Source organism: Balaenoptera physalus (genome assembly GCF_965194825.1).
Source record: "Balaenoptera physalus genome assembly, chromosome: 6".
Lineage (NCBI taxonomy): Eukaryota > Metazoa > Chordata > Mammalia > Artiodactyla > Balaenopteridae > Balaenoptera > Balaenoptera physalus.
In genome coordinates this window covers 90,631,604-90,650,956 of record NC_138885.1, presented here as the reverse complement: position 1 = coordinate 90,650,956, position 19,353 = coordinate 90,631,604, and the positions used below count along the sequence as shown (strand labels likewise).

The 19,353-nt window shown below is 42.5% G+C and overlaps 1 protein-coding gene across 10 annotated transcripts in view; it reads left to right on the top strand.

The window, feature by feature from the left end:
- The window catches only part of FTCDNL1 (formiminotransferase cyclodeaminase N-terminal like), a 191,532-nt gene that overhangs the window by 103,392 nt on the left and 68,787 nt on the right, over positions 1–19,353 (top strand). The window contains exon 5 of one of the 10 annotated variants that reach the window (XM_082467296.1): positions 13,998–19,348. The exons of 7 other annotated variants lie outside the window; for them this stretch is intronic. In XM_082467296.1, coding sequence (XP_082323422.1) covers positions 13,998–14,038 — 41 coding nt within the window. In that variant the 3' untranslated portion in view covers positions 14,039–19,348. 2 more of the 10 variants (XM_082467301.1, XM_082467297.1) reach the window with 2 other exon arrangements.

The window sequence follows — 19,353 nt, the reverse complement described above, 5'->3', positions numbered from 1 at the left end:
AGAAAGAAGAATTTCTGCTGCTTGGATAACTCAATGACTCGATGCTTCTTAGCACTTAGAATCTTGTACTTAACGATTGCTTTTAGACTTCTTTAGACATAGATTTTTTTAATTGAAGTATAGTTGCTCTACAACGTTGTGTTAGTTTCAGGTGTACAGCAAAGTGATTCAGTTACACATATATATATTCTCCTCCAGATTCTTTTCCATTATAGGTTATTACAAGATATTGAATATAGTTCCCTGTGCTATACACTAGGTCCTGGTTGTTTATCTATGTTATATATAGTCGTGTGTATCTGTTAATCCAAAACTCCTGATTTATCTCTCCCCCCCACCCCCCTACTATCCCCTTTGGTAACCACTAGTTTCTTTTCTGTCTGTGAATCTGTTTCTGTTTTGTAAATAAGTTCATTTGTATCATTATTTAGATTCCACATATAAGTGATATCATATGATATTTGTCTTTCTGACTTATTTCACTTAGTATGACAGACTGATTTTTAATCATGTATTACTCTTGCATAGATAAAATTGAATGTATAAGTGGAGTAAATTAGATGAAGTATTCCCCAAACTTCTTTCACATTCAGAGTCTGGCTTTTCTGAGTCACTTTGAAATCATAGTCATTGATAGTCATATATGTTTTTATCACAAAATATCCTCTATGACATTAAGATGCAAAATATTTTAAAAGAATGCTTCACTATTATCTCTGAGATTTCCTCCCAAACCTCTGACACCAGTTCTACAAGTTTTGATAAACATAAACATGCATGTGGTAAATAATGAATCATCATGTTGTACACCTGAAGCCAATTTGTTATATCAACTATGTATCAATTTTTTAAAAATGCATGTGGTAGGCAGAATAATGGCCCCCAAAGGTATCTGCATCCTAATCCCTGGAAGCTGTGACTAGATTACATGGCAAAAGGGAATTAAGGTTGCAGTTGGAATTAGGTTACCAATCTGCCAACCTTAAAAATATTGAGATTATCCTTGATTATCTGTGTGCGTCCGACCTAATCACAAAGATCCTTAAATGTGGAAGAGGGAGGCAGAATAGGAAGTGAGAGTGGTGCAGTGTGAGAAGAACTCGACCCATCATCACTGGCCTTGAAGGTGGAGGAAGAAGGCCATGCGTGAGCCAAGGAGAGGGGGCAGCCTCTCAGGACTGGGAAAGGCACGGAACTCCCCCAGAGCCTCCCTAAAGGAACGCAGCCCTGCTGACACCTTGATTGTAGCCCAGTGAGACCCATTCCAAACTTCTGGACCCCAGAATGGGAAGATAATAAATTTGTATTGTTCTAAGGCACTATTTTTGTGGATTTGTTGAGCAGCAATAGAAGACTAAAACAGTGTGCAAGCAATGATAATATTTCAATACTGACCCCTGGCTGACGGCAAGTTGAAGACATACCCTGAGACGTTAAAATGTGAAAAATATTTACCTTGAAATTGATGAAATATGGTAAATGTATATTAAACAGGTGTCATAGGAAGGGTCATCTTAGCAATTGTGACTGTGGACTTAAGATGGTCTTGTAATACTCAGAATCCAGTTAGACATCATTTAATGTCTGAGGTAATTGTGTCACTGCCAAATCAGAAGAATATGGAAAGAAGTGGGACTCCATCAAGTTAAAGGTCTTTAGGGCTAGGTGGGAATATATGTAAATACCATAAGAGCCAAAAAAATAAGAGTAAATTAATCAAGTGATGTGGTAACTGGGATATGGGCTAAGTGTAACCCTCTTTTAAAGTTCTGGAGCCCCCCCATTATACACTATAAACAATTCTGGAGGCAGCCTATTGTCCCAGTCAAGAATTGGGACAATGTTCACGCCTGTGGTCATTGCACAACCTCACAATCAAGGGTGTGACACAAAATTGTTTAGGACAACATTATTGTTCTGTTGGTGACTAAGCAGCATGAAATCCAATCGTGAATTACTGCCAGTAATAGCTAAAACTTTATAAAGATGTAATTTGAAATAATATCTACAGGTTATGCGTAAAAAGCACTACAGTTTAAGTATCTGTAAGGTTTCAGAGACCCTTATAGAAAGAAAAGTATCTGATGATATATAATAATTCAGGTCACTCACATTTGAGATCTGTGAAAGTACTTAAGAATATGCTCTAACCAAACAGTGAGTGAAGCAGGATAGATAAGTCAAGTTAGGGAAGATGAAAGAACAAACAGTGGTGGGAGCAAATTTTTCCACTTCATCATATGGTTGGGAAATCCTAATTTTTAGCTTCAGATGAGTAGCATCAAGTATTCTTCCTCTTCTTATTTTTGTTCAAATGAATATCAAACTTCTCCAGCATTTCTAGTTAACTGAGCATGTGTTCTAACTATTCTTTGGCTACAAATCACTCTTCAGTGGTGGTGTAGATGCTGTTTTGAACAACTCAGATCCCTCTTTCCAAAAACCCTCAGTTCCCAGCTGCTGAGACAGTTGGTTGCTGACAGCTCACAGATGAGTTTCTCCCAGGAATTGCCCCCAGACAAAGGGAGATGCCTTGCCCAAGTCACGCTTCCTCCCTGGAAAGAGCCTACATCATAACTGGTTGATGTGTGGTACAGAGCCCCAGCCTCCTTGCCTCAATCTCAGCAACTCTGAGGGAGTTTCCCGGGTCCGATGGCCCCCAGTGGATTGGCTGAGGCCTCTATTACAACTGCATTGCCTTTAAACTTCCTCGGCCTAATCCTGCTCCCTTTACCCCTGACAGGTATCCTCAATAAACCAGCATGCAAATCCCAGAGTCTCAGAGTCTGTTTCCCAAGCAACACAATCTACAATGGGGATTTTGGAGCTGAATCACATGCCACTGATTGGCAGTGAGGACCCCCATCCCTGGTGTTAAATGGAGTGCCAATAGTCCCTGGCATACAGTTTGGGTGCAAATCATAAACTTTACCTAGTGGTGAGCAGGGAATTGATATGTGTAGACTGGAATGCATTGATGGAGGAATATTGCAGGCATTTAAGAGTAGGAATTATAAGAATTTTGGAATCAGACTGCTGTTGCTGACAACCATTGATATATCAGGGCAAGGCAAGTTTGAGGGTAGTTACTCACCAAGTGGGCCTACTTGGTAGCATATAATGACATTCTCATTTCCAGTCATTGGAAGGCAGAAAAGGCTAAACAAGGGCAATGGAGCATCAACACCGATTTAATTCTCAACCCTGAGAGTTTGGCTACATTGAATTTAAGGCCGCAGTTGGGATGGAGTGGGACCCTGAGACTTGGAATGGGGACGTGTGGGATGATGCCCTTGAAAATCTTGAATCTGCAGATTTATCTGAACTCTTTAGGTCTGCAGAAGTGGCCCACTCCTCCCTGTCAAAGGCTGGCATTCCCTTCCTTGTTTGCAAAGTCTTCTTTATTTCAGCACAATATGCACCTCAATCAGAATATACCCTACCTGCCTGCAGGCTACCAGACCAATAACTCGGTGATTTACAGTATAACTTGGCTACAGAATGGCTAGATCTGCTAAGGAAGGAGAGGAATTGTATCCAGAAGGTGCTGCAGGACCCAGTTCACGTGTTTGGGCAGTTGTTCCACTAATGTGTAGCAGAGCCCGAGGGCTCCAGCCTCTGTTTGGTCCAACAGAGACACACAGATTGGAATTATGAGTGTGCATGAGGGTAATGGATGGATTTTCTCTATGAAATGATTACACCAGGCCTAGATAATTGGCAAGAACACTTACATTTTCCAGTAAATTTGAGAAGTTTAGATTCCTTGGCATACCAAATAACCCTTCTAGAATATGTTTCGCTTCAGCTTTCTAGTTCTAGTCTTGAAATTTTACTTGAACGGACATTAATAAAGTCTTTTGCTCAGATGATGTAGCCAACTTACAAAAAAATTCACTCTCTGTGTAACTATGACTTGAAAATAGCAGGAGATATTTCAGTTGGCTTTCTCTTTACTTAAATTAAGGAAAGCAGTGCTGTGTGAAATCTTTGTTTTGCAGTCAATCTTTGCACTCATGAACTTGGAGAGGTGCCTTTTAAGACTGAGCGAAGGTTTCAGTTGTAATCTGATGGAAAAGTACTTGAGCAAGCGCTCCTTCTTGGTAAAAAAAAAAGTCCTCGTGATGATCACTTGATACGTATGTCCAGTGATAGAGGTTTCTTTAGCCATTATAAATGCACTTCATAGGTCACTGGAGTTGGTAGAAATTGTTTGCCTCTCACAGGAATTTGCAATTACACTAGAATGTCATCATTTCAGGAAACTATAAAGCAATGAACATGTTTACTTTCAGCCACAAAGGAAAAAAAATATCCTGAGAACCAGATTTTCTTGGCAGTTTGAGGCATTTATTAGAAAATCTGTAATTTCTTTTTTGTACTCCCACACTCAGTGGGCATCCCCTTTAATGGAGATATGTCAAGCCTGTAGAATTATATGGTACATTCTGAACTTGCTTTGCTGGGAAAATAAGACTCAGGACTTAATTTATAAGCTTGTTGAGTTCACCATCCTCCTGGCTCCCTGGAAGGAGGAATTAAAGTCTCATGATGGCTTAAAGGGGCCTAAAGTGCTCTCAGGTGCCCTTAGACACTCAGAATGGAGGGCACTGAATTTTGACACTGGTATTTTTCTGTTAGTAACGTGCAGTGCAGAAAGGTTCTCTGCAAAGTTAGACTCTATGGGAACTTTCTGGGTCATCCCACTTGATGGAGAGTGTCTCTATTTTTATGCATTTCTACTGTGTTCCCAATTTTCTATTCCTCCCCACCTAGAAATATACCAGCTTCTAGGTGGTAATTTCTTCAAATGTGCTCTCAATATGGAGAGAAAAAGAATTATTCATGTGTTAGGAGATAAGGCCTAGCTCCTCTCTAGACCTAGAAATGCACCCGCTGGCCACATTCCAGTTGCTGGCTGTGCTGTCCTGGGTCAGTGTCCACTGTGCATGGTGGTGACTTCAAATGGACTTCCTGTTTAAGTGCAGGTGTCAGCAATTTTAATCCAATAGGCTTTATACCTACTTTGGTTAATATTTCTTCTTCTTGCTTCACTGGTTCTATCATTATGTTTTTTTATATCCACTAAACTGACTAAAGTCTGCATACCCTTTTGCAACAGAGTCTGACTCCATTTTTTGATCTGTGGTTGCTGAAAACTTTTAAGCCTCAATGCTCCTTCCCCCACTTGCACCCCACATCTACACATCCATGATAAGAAAGTCTGGATGCTTTGGTGCTGGAGGGAGGTTCAAAACATGCAAACCCCTGCCTGTGTGGGAACCCTCACCCTGGCCTCACCCACTCACCACCATACAAACCCCAAGCCAGTCCCTTTTCCAAATTCTCTTGAGCCATTTTCAGATCTGCTTTGGAGTTGCCCTGCTCTCCCCAGAAAGCTTTATCATGTGAGTATGATGGTCATTTTATTTTATTTTTTGCGTCAACATAGCTAGGCCACAGTATCCAGATATTTTGGCAAACATTATTACAGATGTTTCTGTGAAGGTATTTTTAAAAATGAGATTAACATTTAAATCAGTAGACTTTGAATAAAGCAGATTACCCTCTGTAATGTGGGTGGGCCTCATCCAATCAGTTGAAGGTCTTAACAGAAAAAGACTGACTTATCTTGAAGAAGAGGGAATTCTGGCAGGACCCACCTTCAGACTTGAACTGTAGCATCAGCTCTTCCCTGGGTTTCCAGGCTGCCAGCCTACCTTGCAGATTTTGGACTTTCCAGTCTCCATAATTGTCTGATCCTTAAAATAAATCTCTCTCTCTGTCTCTGTCTCTCTCTCTCTCTACACACACACACACACACACACACACACACACATATATCCTATTGGTTCTATTTCTCTGGAGAACCCTAATACAGTGAGTAATCTTTTTCATTTACTTTTGGTGTGTGTGTGGCATTATAATATCTTAATATCTGAACCAAATAGTGGGTGGGGTTCACCCTGTATCTACAAGAGTGTCCACAACATCTTTAGTGGTAGAATATTTTGTTTTTATTTCCCAACCTTACCTTGCCCAGTTGACTCTTGGATTGTGTGCAGTTTTGGTAACATGAGACACAGAGAGGGACACAGAGAGAGACCCAAGTGACGCTCATGAGGCCAAGATGTTTAATTAAATCCCATACTTGCATGGGAAACTTTCAGTGCTCAGGATTATATGCCATTGGATAACAGGTAGTGTCCCTGCCATCTGTCACAGGACTTAGGCTGTTAGGCTGATGGAGCTGGCAATGCGAGTACAGTAGAGGAGCATGGTTAAAACCGAGATGGATGTTGTGAGATGTTTTGTGACAAATATAAACTTTGGTTAATAGATGCTCATTAGAGCTAGGTGACAGACATCTGTACCCTTGCTCTCATTACATGACAGATATAGCCCTAAAAATCTAAGGTTCTTTGGGCAAGATCAGTTTCTGGATTTCCTACGTTATATCATGATTCCAAAGAGTCATGGCCACTTAAAAAGGGATACTGCTACTGTAATAATCTACTCTGAGCCTTGGTTTCGTTATAAACTGGAAGCTATCCTTGTTTCATTGGATTGTTGTGAGGGGCAAATCAGGAAACAAACTAAAGAAGTTAGTACCGAGCCCAGTACATATTAGGTTCTCAAGGCATATTAGTTTCATTTGCTTTCTCTTCCTTCTTTCCTGCCCACCTTTCCTTCTTCAGTTCCTTTCTTTATTTTCTAAAGTAGATTGTGGGAAGAGGGGGAGAAATGGAGGATGGGGAGATTCTACTCAGTGCTATCGTTATTGGCAGCGACCAGACACATGAGCGCAGCTATCTGGAGCAGAAAAGCAAGACGTGTCCACTAGCGCGTGCTGTTTGGATACCACCTCCACTCTTTCCCCCAACCAGGGACTTTGATAACTCTTTGGGAAGAATGTGAGCAAAGCTGAAGTTACCCCAGAATTGATGGGAGAACAGTCAGAGACATAACTGTACTGTTTCTGGTTTAGTGGAAGTTATGGTTTAGTTATGGTTTAGGATTTAGACCTCTATACACCTGCATTCAAATATTTGGACTTAAACTTGCCCTAGGGCTGTGTGTCTATGGGAAAATTAATTTTACTCTCTGTCTCAGTTTTCTGATCTTCAAAATGGGGAAATAAAGGACTCTGTGGTTGGTTCAAAATCAAGTCACTCAGTTCCCATGGTGCCGAGAAGTGTTGGTTACTGAGAGCTTGCAACCAAGTCCCTACCGGAATTGCTCTTGGCCTCAATGGAATTACCTCACTCAAGTTTACATCCATTACCAGGGAAATGACTGGCCAATGCAAGGAAACAAAGACCAGTTCTGGGCCAACTCTGAAGGGGCATTTCGTCTCAAGAACTCCCTAGGGGATCAGCTCAGTTCTTTGTTGCAGCACCATTGCATTCAACCCTTCCTTCTGCTTAATTTTACTTTCTTTACTCCCTTCTGGGTGTCATTCCTGAGAGCATGCGCCAAAACACTTTCTCCACAACAGGAAACACAACCTTAGAATCTATTTCTTGGAGAATTGGACCTAAGACAGTTGGTGTCAGGAGTGGTTTAAGAAAGCAGACAATGAAATGTGATTTTGGAGCTGCCTTACTCTCTGGCCAGCTGGCAATGAGAAACTATTGCTGGTGCAAAGTGGAGCATTGCAATTGTTTCAGCTTTATCAATTGTGAACAGGGATAGAATAATGGTAGGAGGGAAGGCACTCAAATATCTCAGAGTTTGTGAGATTCTGAGGGAGGTAGTAAGGATGATGGAACGCAACGGCTGTTGTTGAAAGCTATCCCAGGCATTGGATAAAGACAGTGGAAGGGTTTGAGTGATTAATCACCAATGTAAGAGGTATTGTGAATGTCAGAGGAACTCTTTGGGAACATATAAAGAAACTCTTATCTCCTATGATCAAGGACAGAAGAACCTGAGGGTCATTTCTAAGCCATAATTTTAAGGCCAGCAGAGCCCCAGAGAAGGTTGGATTTTCAGCTCCAGAAAGTGTGTTATAGCAAGACTAGGGCCCTGTTTGTGAAAGAATTGAGCCCTGAGTCTAAAAAAGGGGATATATGAATTGATGCTCTAAAAAAATCTTAACACCCTGCCCCCATTCCCTTGAAACCTCTCAGTTGGCAAATGCGGTCTACTTCTCCCTATTAAAGGCTAGCATTGCCCCTTCCTGGATGGAAAACTGCAGAGGCCTGTGCTTTGCAAGACAATATGTACCCTTCAGGATCTACCCCCACCAGTCCTCTGGCCTCTAGGCAAACAGAGAGTAGAGTTCAACGTAACCTGTCCAGGGAATTGCTGGGCCTGCAGAGGGAGGAAAGGGACAAAACAACAAAAAAGCTGGAAGAGTTGGCCACACAATCTGGGAGAAGATATATGGGACTGGATCCTGAAGATGCTGGATTTATAAGGGCAGAACGTGAAGTTGGGTAAGGGAGAGTATACTGATAATGAAGCACTGTCCTAATCTATAAAATGTAACCCTCTGAAATGGGCACTGGTTATATTTACACAAGATAACACAATGCTAAGCTGGCTCCTGGATGACTGGAAAAGGTTATGACCCACACTAAGTGATGTAGAAAAGCCCGAACTGGTGGGACAGATGGTGGAAGGACCAAAAGGCTCAGGCATGAGGACATGCAAGAATGGGTATGTTGTATAAGACTGGAAAAGCCACCAGCTGACTACATTCCAAGGACAACCCAGAGGCCATTCCACCGACCAAAGTAATAAGGAATTCATTGGTCAGAGAGGGACCAGCAACACTAAGAAGTGCAATGGTGTCCTCTGTAAGCCAGGAACATGCTATTAGAGAACTGGGCTCCCTCACTGCCACGAGGATGATGGGATCCCAAAATAGTAGAGGCCAGGTGGTGGTTTTAAACATCAGAAGCAAGGTGTGATGCATTTATCATAATGAGCGGCAAGGTCACGGTAGTAGTCAGAGTGATGTGACACGCATAGGGCCACAGAGATGGTTAATAAAACACAGCACGGGAATCTCAGCAAGGGAATCTCTCAGTCTGTACAATGGGAAAGAGATCAAGGAGGCTAAAAGCAGGCCTCTCCTCCCCTGCAAAAAAAAAAAGTCACAATCCCAAACCGGTGTCTGGACTTTAGCCAGTTCTCAGACCTAGAAGGAAAGGCCAGGTCTCTAGGGGGAACGGCCCACATCACTGTGACAGGTATACATAGCAGTATATACAATACAGTGGCTTATCCATATTTTTCCCAAAGGGACCTATGACCATTTACTCGGGTAACTATACACTGGGGACTGGGTAGTACTCAGACATTTGTGAGTGCTGCTGGATGCAGGGCCCACAGTAGCACTGATTCTTGGGGAGTGAAACTGTTATCCGGGCCCCTGGTTAGACTGGGGGGCCCTTGAGGACTGGTAATAAAATGGTATCTTGGCTTAGGCCCAGCTCATGATGGTTCTACTGGGTCCGTGGACTCACCACCCAGTAGTCATTTTCTGGTCCTCAAATACATAATTGGAATATTCATACTTGGTAGTTAGCGAAACCCCTACGTTGAGTAGTGGGCTTGAGTGTTAAGAGCTACCATAGTGGGGAAGTCAAGTGGAAGCGTTTGAAACTCCCCCTGCCCCCATCACAACCAAATAATAAATAAAAAACAACATTGTATCTAAGGAAAATGGCAGGAATTAGTGCCATCCTTAAGACCTAAAGGACTCAGGGGTAGTGAATCACATCCCCCCATTAAATGAATCCGTTTCTGGCCCCTTCAAAAACCAAACTGATCTTAGAGGATGACAGTGGACTTCTCCAAACTCAGCCAGGTCGTAGCCCCGATTGCAGTTACTGAGCCAGGTTAGTCTTTTACCTAGCAGGTTGACACGGCGGTTATTACTACGGGGTGTGCAGCCACAGGCCTGGCACATGTGTTCTGTCCCGTCTTTGTCAGGAAGTGGGAGCAGAAGCAGTTTACACTCAGGTGGAACAGACAACAGTGTACATTTAAGGTCTTACCTCAGGGCTATGTTAACTGTCCCGCCCTCTGTCACAATCCCACCCTCTGTCACAATATAGTCTGAGGGGACCTGACTCATCTGGATGTCCTGAAGAACATCATAGTGGCCCACCATATTAATGAAGACATGCTAATCAGATTGGATGACCAGAAGTGTCAGGTGTATTGGAAGCCTTGGGAAGACACATGTGCTGCAGAGAATGGAAGATTAAACCCTACCATGATTCGGATCCTGGGGTCGTGGGGAAGATTTGGGTACCCTTGTATAGATATAGAGCATCCTGCCCAGCACAGAGTCAGTCCAGTTGCTATTTACTAAGCCCTTACTATGTGCTACACCGTGAGAATGTGACCCCTGCTCTTTAGTCCTCTGCAGGGAAAACAAGGGCTAAGTGCTCCAAAAGAGGGCATCCAAGGCGTTACAAGATGATTTCATTATCCTAATTCTGCTGTTTTAATTGTTGGTGATATTCTTTTAAGACCTAAATGATAAAAAAAAATTTGTTCTCTGCAAAAAAAATTTGTAACATTGCTTCCATCATTGGGTAACACAGAAATGTTCTATGGCTCGGAGTTTACAAAGAATCTTTTCATTTAATGAGCTAAATGACCATGCATAACACATTTAAATTATGACTTATACTTTTCTCATTTACCGGTTGTTTTTGTTCTTTTATACCATAAGAAATTAATGAGGCTGAGAAGCTTAAATCGTGTTTTATGTATTTAAAATAATTATGATTAAAGGCCTTTTACACATGTGTATTTATCATGAATTCTTGTTCAAAGAACGATTTTTCATGGTTCAAGAAGCAAAATCAATTTAAATCGGGAGCTAATGCACAGTTCTCAATTCCATGAGCCAACTGGACGCTGCTGACATTTTTATGTGGAACCTCCTTTAACGTAATAAAAGTGTTGCACTAAATGATACGTCTAACACGGGAAAAGTGGCACACCCATTGTCTGAGACCCACGCTGGGATGTTCCGGGTCACGCCATGGGCCACCGCCCATCGTCCTCATCTTCTCTGTTGTGCTGAAGTTGACTTGAGTGACTAAACGGAATGGTGTAATAAAGTGCTAGTCTTGCCATTCGAGTCCAGTTAAACGTCAGGTGGCTGATGCACATGCCTCCCATTCTCCATCAGAGCGGGGAGTAAATTCGCCCCCCGCATGTCCAGGATCCCCAGCACATGGCAATCAGAGGATTGAGAGGAAGCGCTGCCAGCTTGCACTTGGTCTGAATATTCAGAACTCCAGCGTTCCGCCTCTAAAGGGGCTGGATTCCGTGGCAGAGTAAGAGCTCCCGGCCCTGTGCAGTTCTCCGTGTGTGTGCGTCCGCCGGCAGGCAGATGCCCCTTGGAGGACAGAGTGTGTAATTATGAATATTTTAAATGTGGGTAGTTGATCCCTTTCCTATTCAGCATGTAGCTGTGAGTGAAGCTGCAGACAATGGCCAGAATCCTCTTTGTGCTAGCCTGAATTTATCTGAGAATATTGAAGTAAACAGCCAAAGGGCTCTCTATTCTCCCCTTCCCAGATATGCAGGGAAGAATAGAATCCAGCCTTTGTCTGGGTGGTGAATTTTTAAAGTGGTAGGTGCAGGGATAATGCATGAATAGATAACAGCTCTGGGGGACTCAGGAAATGGTATTTCACTAGGAGAAACAAATGTTTGCTGTCTTTGAAAGGGAAGGAATATACTAAGGATCCAGGTATGAAGAGGTGAATTTTTTGGTAATAAGACACAGAGACACTAAAACTAGTATCAGAGTGGCAAAGAATGATAGAAAAATTCTTGCTTTGGGCTGCCCTCCAGCTTTGCCACCTCCCGATTCTGAGATGTTCAACTGTTAGGTCACCTCTCCGAGCCTCAGTTTTCACATCACCACAATGGGGAGATTGGGCCAAATTATCTCCCTAGTTCCTTCTTACTCCGTCTATGAACCTGTGACATGCTCTGAAGATTTCGGATGAACATGCAGTCCTTTAAACGAGGGAATGACCTCTACAGCCCAAGAAAGACTTTTATTGAGTACTTAATACTCAGCCAACACAGTACTGAGTTGTAAGGATATAAACCAAGAACATTATCAACTGTACTGGCGAAGCTGAGGAGATAAAAAAGAGACTGAAACAGGGGACACATTGCGTGCTGTAGATGATAAGTCTAAAGCACCTCAGATGAAAGATATCAATGTAGAATGCACAAGTAAGGAGGTGAGATTTGAACTAAAATGGGAGCTGGGCTTTAAAGGATGGGAAGGGTTGGGGTGGGTGGAGAAGGGCTAATAGGTCATTCCTGGTTTGAGGGTGAAATCATGCTCCTGGCAGGAAATAGATGACTCAATCAAATTGGGTAATTGAGAAGAGTTTAATAAAGAGGACATTTACACAGGTGTAGCCAAGGCTTAGGTAAACGACTGGAGATGATGCAATGCCCAGGGCTGGCAAAAGAAAGGAGCCATTACCACTCTAGACCTGAAGAAGCAAGAGGTTGGAGTGGTCGTCATAACAGGACATGCGTGCCTGAGAGGAAGGAAAGCCTTCATTAGAGGGGCTGATGGACGCCAACCCATTGCAACTCTGCCAGCAGGAGCTGGGGGTGGGGGAAGATACCCAAATCTCATTCTCCTCCTGCCTTCAGTTTCCTTCTGGAGGCTGTGCCTGGCTGAATTCAACTGGAAGACTGATGAAGTTCAGCCTCCTGGGGCACAGGTGGGAAAGGATGAAAAGTCGATCTATAGAAGCAAACAGAAGATAGCAGCAGAGCAGGAGACCGTGAGCGCTCACAGATGTGCAAGTAGAAAGCAAAGGGCATGGTGGGGAACTCTCCATCCGTCAAAAGTCTTGGAAGTCAGGAAGGGAATTGCACACATATGGCCACTGAGCAGTGTGCGTCCCTCGAGTGCAGGACCACCGTAGACTTGCTCGAAGAGTTTGGGGGTGTGTGAAAGAGCTGGGAGAACACTTCTGAGCATTTCCTGGCCGCCGTGAGAGTGCTCACCGTGCCCAACCATTCCGACCTTCTCTTTTTGGAGGGACAAACTCTTACATCACTCATCCCTTCTATTTTACATTGAGGTTTTGGATCATTAAAATTTTTCAACATTCATATCAAAGCTGTTTTGATCTGGAAACTTAGTAGCAACCTGTCATATTGCTTTGTCTTTTCTCCCTTCCCCCTACTCCAATAACTACAAATATTCAATATTTTAAGGCCTTTTCTTACGTTGCTCCCCACACATTTCAGTAAATCATTATTGTCTAGACACCAAAAGAAAGTCAGAAGCCATTGCTGGAAGTGAAAATTCTTTAGGGATTTTTATTCAATAATAGAGCAATTACATAGGGCATATTATTGAACAATAGAAAGTACTTTCTTTACAATCTGCACACTTAGCAGATGCATCATTAACCATCAAGTCAACGCTTAAGTTCAGGGCCACATATGCTGAAAAAGCACTGTTTTATATGTGAATACATTATTTTTCTTTGGAAAATGCTTAACACTTTCTGCAGAAAATGAAATATTGAATTCCCTATTAAACCTACAGTTTAGTACGTTGTGATTATCTACATATTTACCTAAATTATATAGCAGGAACAAAATTATTAAAGTGTAACAACACTCCTTCTCATTTAATCAAAAGATACACCCTGAAGTCCTTATGGAGTTCTAATCTGCCTGAGTTCAAGGCCATAGTTTGTGACAAGCGAACTATGATGGGGGTTTCTGTTCACAGGCTAATGTGGTAAGGCCACGGCAACGGCTAAATTCAGTTTGCGGTTTATTCAGCTTGTCAGCTTTAAGTTACGTCATCTGTACAAATGTTTATTTGTGGGAGATACACATTTCAAAATTCGTGCATAAAGCTCTTAATATTGTTAAAGTTGTGCTGTTTCAAAATCACATAATTTTGTATTGCATGCAATTTTAAATTTTAAGTTTGTACTTATAACACTACCTTATTGTGTTAACAGCATTTCCAGGTACTGGACAATGTATGGAGGGTTCCATGTAGGCCCTGGCAGGTGAGTGATGGGGCTAAGGGCAGGGGGAGAATGGCAGAGAGGGAAGCTAACTTAACTTACATGAGAAAAATTCGGCTGCTGTGTGTGTGTGCGTGTGTGTGTGTGCATGTGTGTGGTGTACGTGTGCTTATGTGTGTGGACCTGTAAGTAGAAAGAGAAGCAAATGGGGAGGGATAGAGAATGAGGAAGAGACCCAAGGGCGAGGCGGGATAACCGCAGCAGCTGAAGTCTCAGGGAAGACAGAAAAGAGGTGCCATATGGGTGCAGTTCCAGGGTGGGATTTCCTTTTTGTCTCCTTTTCAAGAGACTGAAGTAAAAACTCATGTTATTATAGATTTTAATTTTTAAGAAAAGTTTTAGGTTTACGGCCAAATTGAGTGGAAAGCACAGAGTTCCCATATACCCCCTGCCCCAGCAGACCCACAGCCTCCCTGACTCTGAACATCCCACACCAGAGGGGTACCTTTGTGACAGTCAGTTAACCCCCATGGACACGACCCTATCACCCAGCGTCCATACTCTACACTAGGGTTTACTCTTCGTCCTGTATATCCTATGGGTTTGGACAAGTATGTGATGTCATGTATCCACCTTTATGGTATTATACATATTATTCAGAGTCATTTCACTGCCCTAAAAATCCTCTGTGCTCTGCCTATTCATCACTCATGTTACTATTCACTGCTTTTTGCTGTTGAGTATTGTGGGACTGAATCTTGCTCATCTGGGTGTTGAGACAGGAGAAAGAAGACCTAGATGTATTCAGGTTCTCGGTGTGGGCTGTTTAACCATGAAGGACACTGAGGCATATTGTTGGGCCTCAGACCACCCACTTAGATGGTCTGAGATGACACAAGATACTTAGATGACACGAGAGAGTGTCACAGGGACGGTGTATCCAGGTCAGAGCTGTCACAACAGAAGGCACAGCTAGATTCCAGGTTTCACATGCCTGGGTCCACTGAGGACATTTTCTTTAAGGCATCCATAGTAAGTTCTACTCCAGTAAAATAAAGGGCAGGCTGGCTTCTCTGGGCCCTAGAAAGAAGTAGCTTTCAATACCTCTGAATACCGAATGGCAGTAGAATCCCTCTCCTGTATGAGATGGCTTATAAGATAGAAATTCTGGCCAAATAATCCATCTATCGTATGAATACTAGACATGTTAGAATGTGTTGGAAACTAGGCCCTGAGAGAATAGAATCATGAGCATTAGCACAGTACGAGACTTTGGTGAGAATCTAAGTGCCATCATGGCAGCATGGCTGAGACATGGCCTCTAAGGCCAGGCTGCCTGGGATCAGAACCCGGGTCTGCTGCTTTGTCGTCTGCATGACTTTGGGCAGTTTACTCAACTTTTTCATCTGTAGAATGGGGATAATAAGAGTGCTTGCCTCAAAGGGTTTTTGTGAGGGTTAAACGAAGTAATGTTTAGCAGTGTTTTAGTAGTGGCGATCCTATTGGACATTGCCTGGCACATAGTGTGTACTCTGGCAGTGTATGTTAAATAAATACTCCAACCTTGTCATTTCACACATGAGGAAATTCTCTTAGACATAATTTACTTCAAATTTTCGAAGAGATTTTCTCCAGTCTGGCCATAATACCTTGTATTCACGAAGTCACTGGTGTCAGAAATTTTGAGATTTTTCTAATTACTTCTCAGCATCGCATGAGGTTCTTTCCTATGGAGTGGTCTCTCTGTTCAAACCCACAGGTTGCCCCATCCCTGAATAAGATCACTGACAGCAGACAGGGAACAGAAGAGGACAAGTGGAGGGCTGGGGAAAGGCGAGGAGGGAGCTGGAATGAGGTGAGGCAGGCACCATTATTTCTTCTATAAAGATCTCCAGTGAATCTTCAGTTGGAGGGTGCTACCTAAAAATAGGTAAAGCAAGGAGCCTCCTGTCCCCCCACTGCCTTGTAATATTGTATCAGACTTATTTTGTAGCATAAGGATGCAAATCAGGGACCTTGCAGGAGGCTCTGCGAAACTCAATACAAACGGCAAGTCATGCTGGGGGAGAGGAGAGTGTGAACATTCCAAACCCCAGCCGGAGCACCCAGCAGTGAGCCTGGTTCTCCTGTAGGGTTGGTGGAATCCACCTAATTAGTGAGGGTGAAGCCCTGGAAATCACTGGAGTGTTGTCATCTCTGCATGAGGTCTCCATAACTGTGCTGACGTAGAATTGGATAGGCTCTTAGCAGTGCTTTTTGGTTGGGAGACGCTGATGTGTTATTACTTAGGACTAGATGTGTTGAAAAATGCCTCTCACTCCTTCACTTTCTAACAGCCCCTTTTTGAGTGGAACGAATTAAGCATGCATCGAACATGCATCTAGTGACTATTATGTGGCCTCTCTAAATGATATTTTTACAAAGCAGAACATATTAAGATTGACCTCAAATGTGTACTTTTATATTAAAACTGAACCTTGCATTTTACAGGAATGATATTATTGTACTTTACAGTTTTCAGAATATAGTGTTATTTTATTGTTATATATAGCATATAAGATGAAATTTATAATTACATGCAAATACAATTATAATATAATATAATACAATATAATATAATACATATCTGCCACAAGGCAGATTATTTTCTTACTTTTATTATACAGACGAGGTACCTGAAATTCAATGAGTATATAATATCACACAATAAAGGGTAGCGTTGTAAAAACTCATTCATTCATTTGGTTATTCATTTATTCATCAAATATCCATTGTGCTACTTCACTGGGCAGGAACTATTCTAAGTTCTAGGGAGACAGAGAACAAGACCCCAAAGACTCCACTTCTCCTGGAGCTTACATTTTAGTGGGGGAAAGAAGCATTAAACAAACAACTGAGAGATAATATGAGGGTAAAAAACGTTACGAAGAAAATAAAATGCGTGATGGGAGAGAGTGACTCTTGATTGGGACGGTGACGGAAGGCCTCTCTGAGGAGATGACACACAGGGATCTGAGGCTTGAGAACAGCTGGAATCGGCTATGTGAAGACCTTGGGACTGAGCATTCCACCTGAAGGGAAGAGAAAGTGCAGGATCCTAAAGACAGGACTCAGCTGTGTGCCTGGCGAAGGAAGAGGCCAGAGTGGCTAGAGTCAGAGGCTGAAGATGCCGGAGTCTGGGATTTTACCCTACTTGCAAGCTCATAAATTAGCCTGTTCTATGTCATGGATGAAGAAGACACGTGGGTCCCAGGTCAGACTCAGCACAACCAGCAGTAGGGACATCATGTTTGTGTCAGTTCCCTTTGTTCCTGGAGACCCACGAGGGCATTATAGATGGGCCGGGTGGCTGCTCCATGCCCAGTGGGTTTGTGTCCAGCCAAGGAACACTGAGCTTGGGAACCTACTGCCTTATTTATAGCAAGTGGTAAGCAAGACTGCTCTTTGTCCTGGAAAGAGACATCGTCTCATCCAACTACCTGGGTGGAGAGCAGCCTGGGCCTTGCGCTCTCAGCCCACCGAGTGAGAACTCGCACGATGCTCAGGTCTACGGCAGGCGGCCTCTCCTAACAGGAGGGGGGAGCGTGCAGACTCCAGTTGTGCAGGACTAGATCTGGTCCTGGCCGGGATTTATTCAGGGATGGCTTGGGACTTCATTTACCAGTTGCTGGCTTTATACCAGTATTCACAGATACCTACAGGCTTTTGATTACTCTGTGTAGTAAGCAGTTAGGGTCCTGGCAGGAAATTGATGGTACACTTATGGGACTAACCAAATAAGGGTTTCGTGAAGGGACTAGTTACAGAGGTGTAGGGCTAGGTCAAGGACACCCGTAAAAGGTGGTGAGGGACTCAGGGACCACTGTGACCAGAGAGAGCTCGGAGCCTTGGGAGGCGGATTGCCAGCTAGCCACTGCCAGCAAGGCAGTGAGGAGACAGCGCAGGAATGGGCACTGGGGTGCAGAGGGATAATGCCCTAACCTCACTGTCTCCTCCAAATACTAATCTCTGCCTTATTTCCCACTGGACAAACTCAGCAGAAGGCTGGAGGCAAGGGGCCCAATGTGGAGGTCAGCTTCCAGGAGCCAGAGCAGGGCCGGGAAAGTTGGAGAATGGATCTGGGGTGGCACATAGAAAATAACCGACACACTGTTATAATTTCATTCTTTTTTTAAAAAGATGAGTAGAAATGACTCCATATCCAGAATTGCTAAACTCTACTAAAAGGTATACTGTATTTACATTTATAAAAGGCTTCCCCCATAAATCTTCTTTAAATTCACTTTAAAGATATATGATGAAAAGTGTTTAACTCTATTTTCAAAAATAATTTCTTTATAAAATTGGGCTGACTCATCCACTCGTATTCAAGGTGCTAAAGGCATTTGTGTTTGTCCTATTAACACTCAGAAAGAAGCCCTGGCCTAAAAGACAGGAAGGCTGGATTCTAGTCTCAAATTTATCATTAATTGGTTATAAAATAATAGGGTGGTTAATGGTCTGTAAGACTCCTTCTGGTTCACTGCTGTGTTTAAATACTGCATTTGATCAGGAAAGCAGGACTTTCTCTTATGGGGCAGGGTTGACTGAACTTTGTACTTAGCGTTTTTGCCTTACTCTTTGCTTTTTAGTATAAATATTATTTTCTTTTTAATTCTTATTTAATCAAGGTTCTTGATATCTGTCCCCATGGGAATTCTGGTTTATTCAGATTTCTTTATAGCTTAGTCAAAACCAATCTAGATTCATACATGATACAAGCTGCTTCTCTTTCTTAATTTTTTAAGATGATATATAAAATTGAAGAAAGAAAACAAATCTCTAGTTTTTCTGTTAGAATGAAAACATGATACTATCACTGCAGCTCTTCAATCTAACGCCATCTATGTGTTCTAAAGTAATTATATGCTCACCACATGCGTGATTATTGTCTGAGCCAATGTGTTCTGCTAGGACAGGGCAGTCATTATTTATTTTCACACATGATGCTATTGGAACCAGGGTCCTAAAGATTCACTTAAATTCAAGCCCTTGGAAAAAGTTTGAGGAGCAATTTGTTTTATCAGGTCTCTAAACTTTAACTTTAAATATAAAAAGCTTCATATAGCCACAGTGATATTTAAACACAGGAAATCTCATGTAAGTCATTTGTCTTAAGATGACATGTGGAAGTAATTATTAACGAGTTCCTCAAGGGGCATAGATAGATATACATGTTTCTCTTTATTTCTTTGGTCAGATTTATTACACAACCTAATTTTCATACTCGACAACTCTGGCAAAAATTGTAGCAAGATAAAGCTGGGTAAAATGACTCTGGGCTTGACTGGTCTAATTCCTGGTTTGG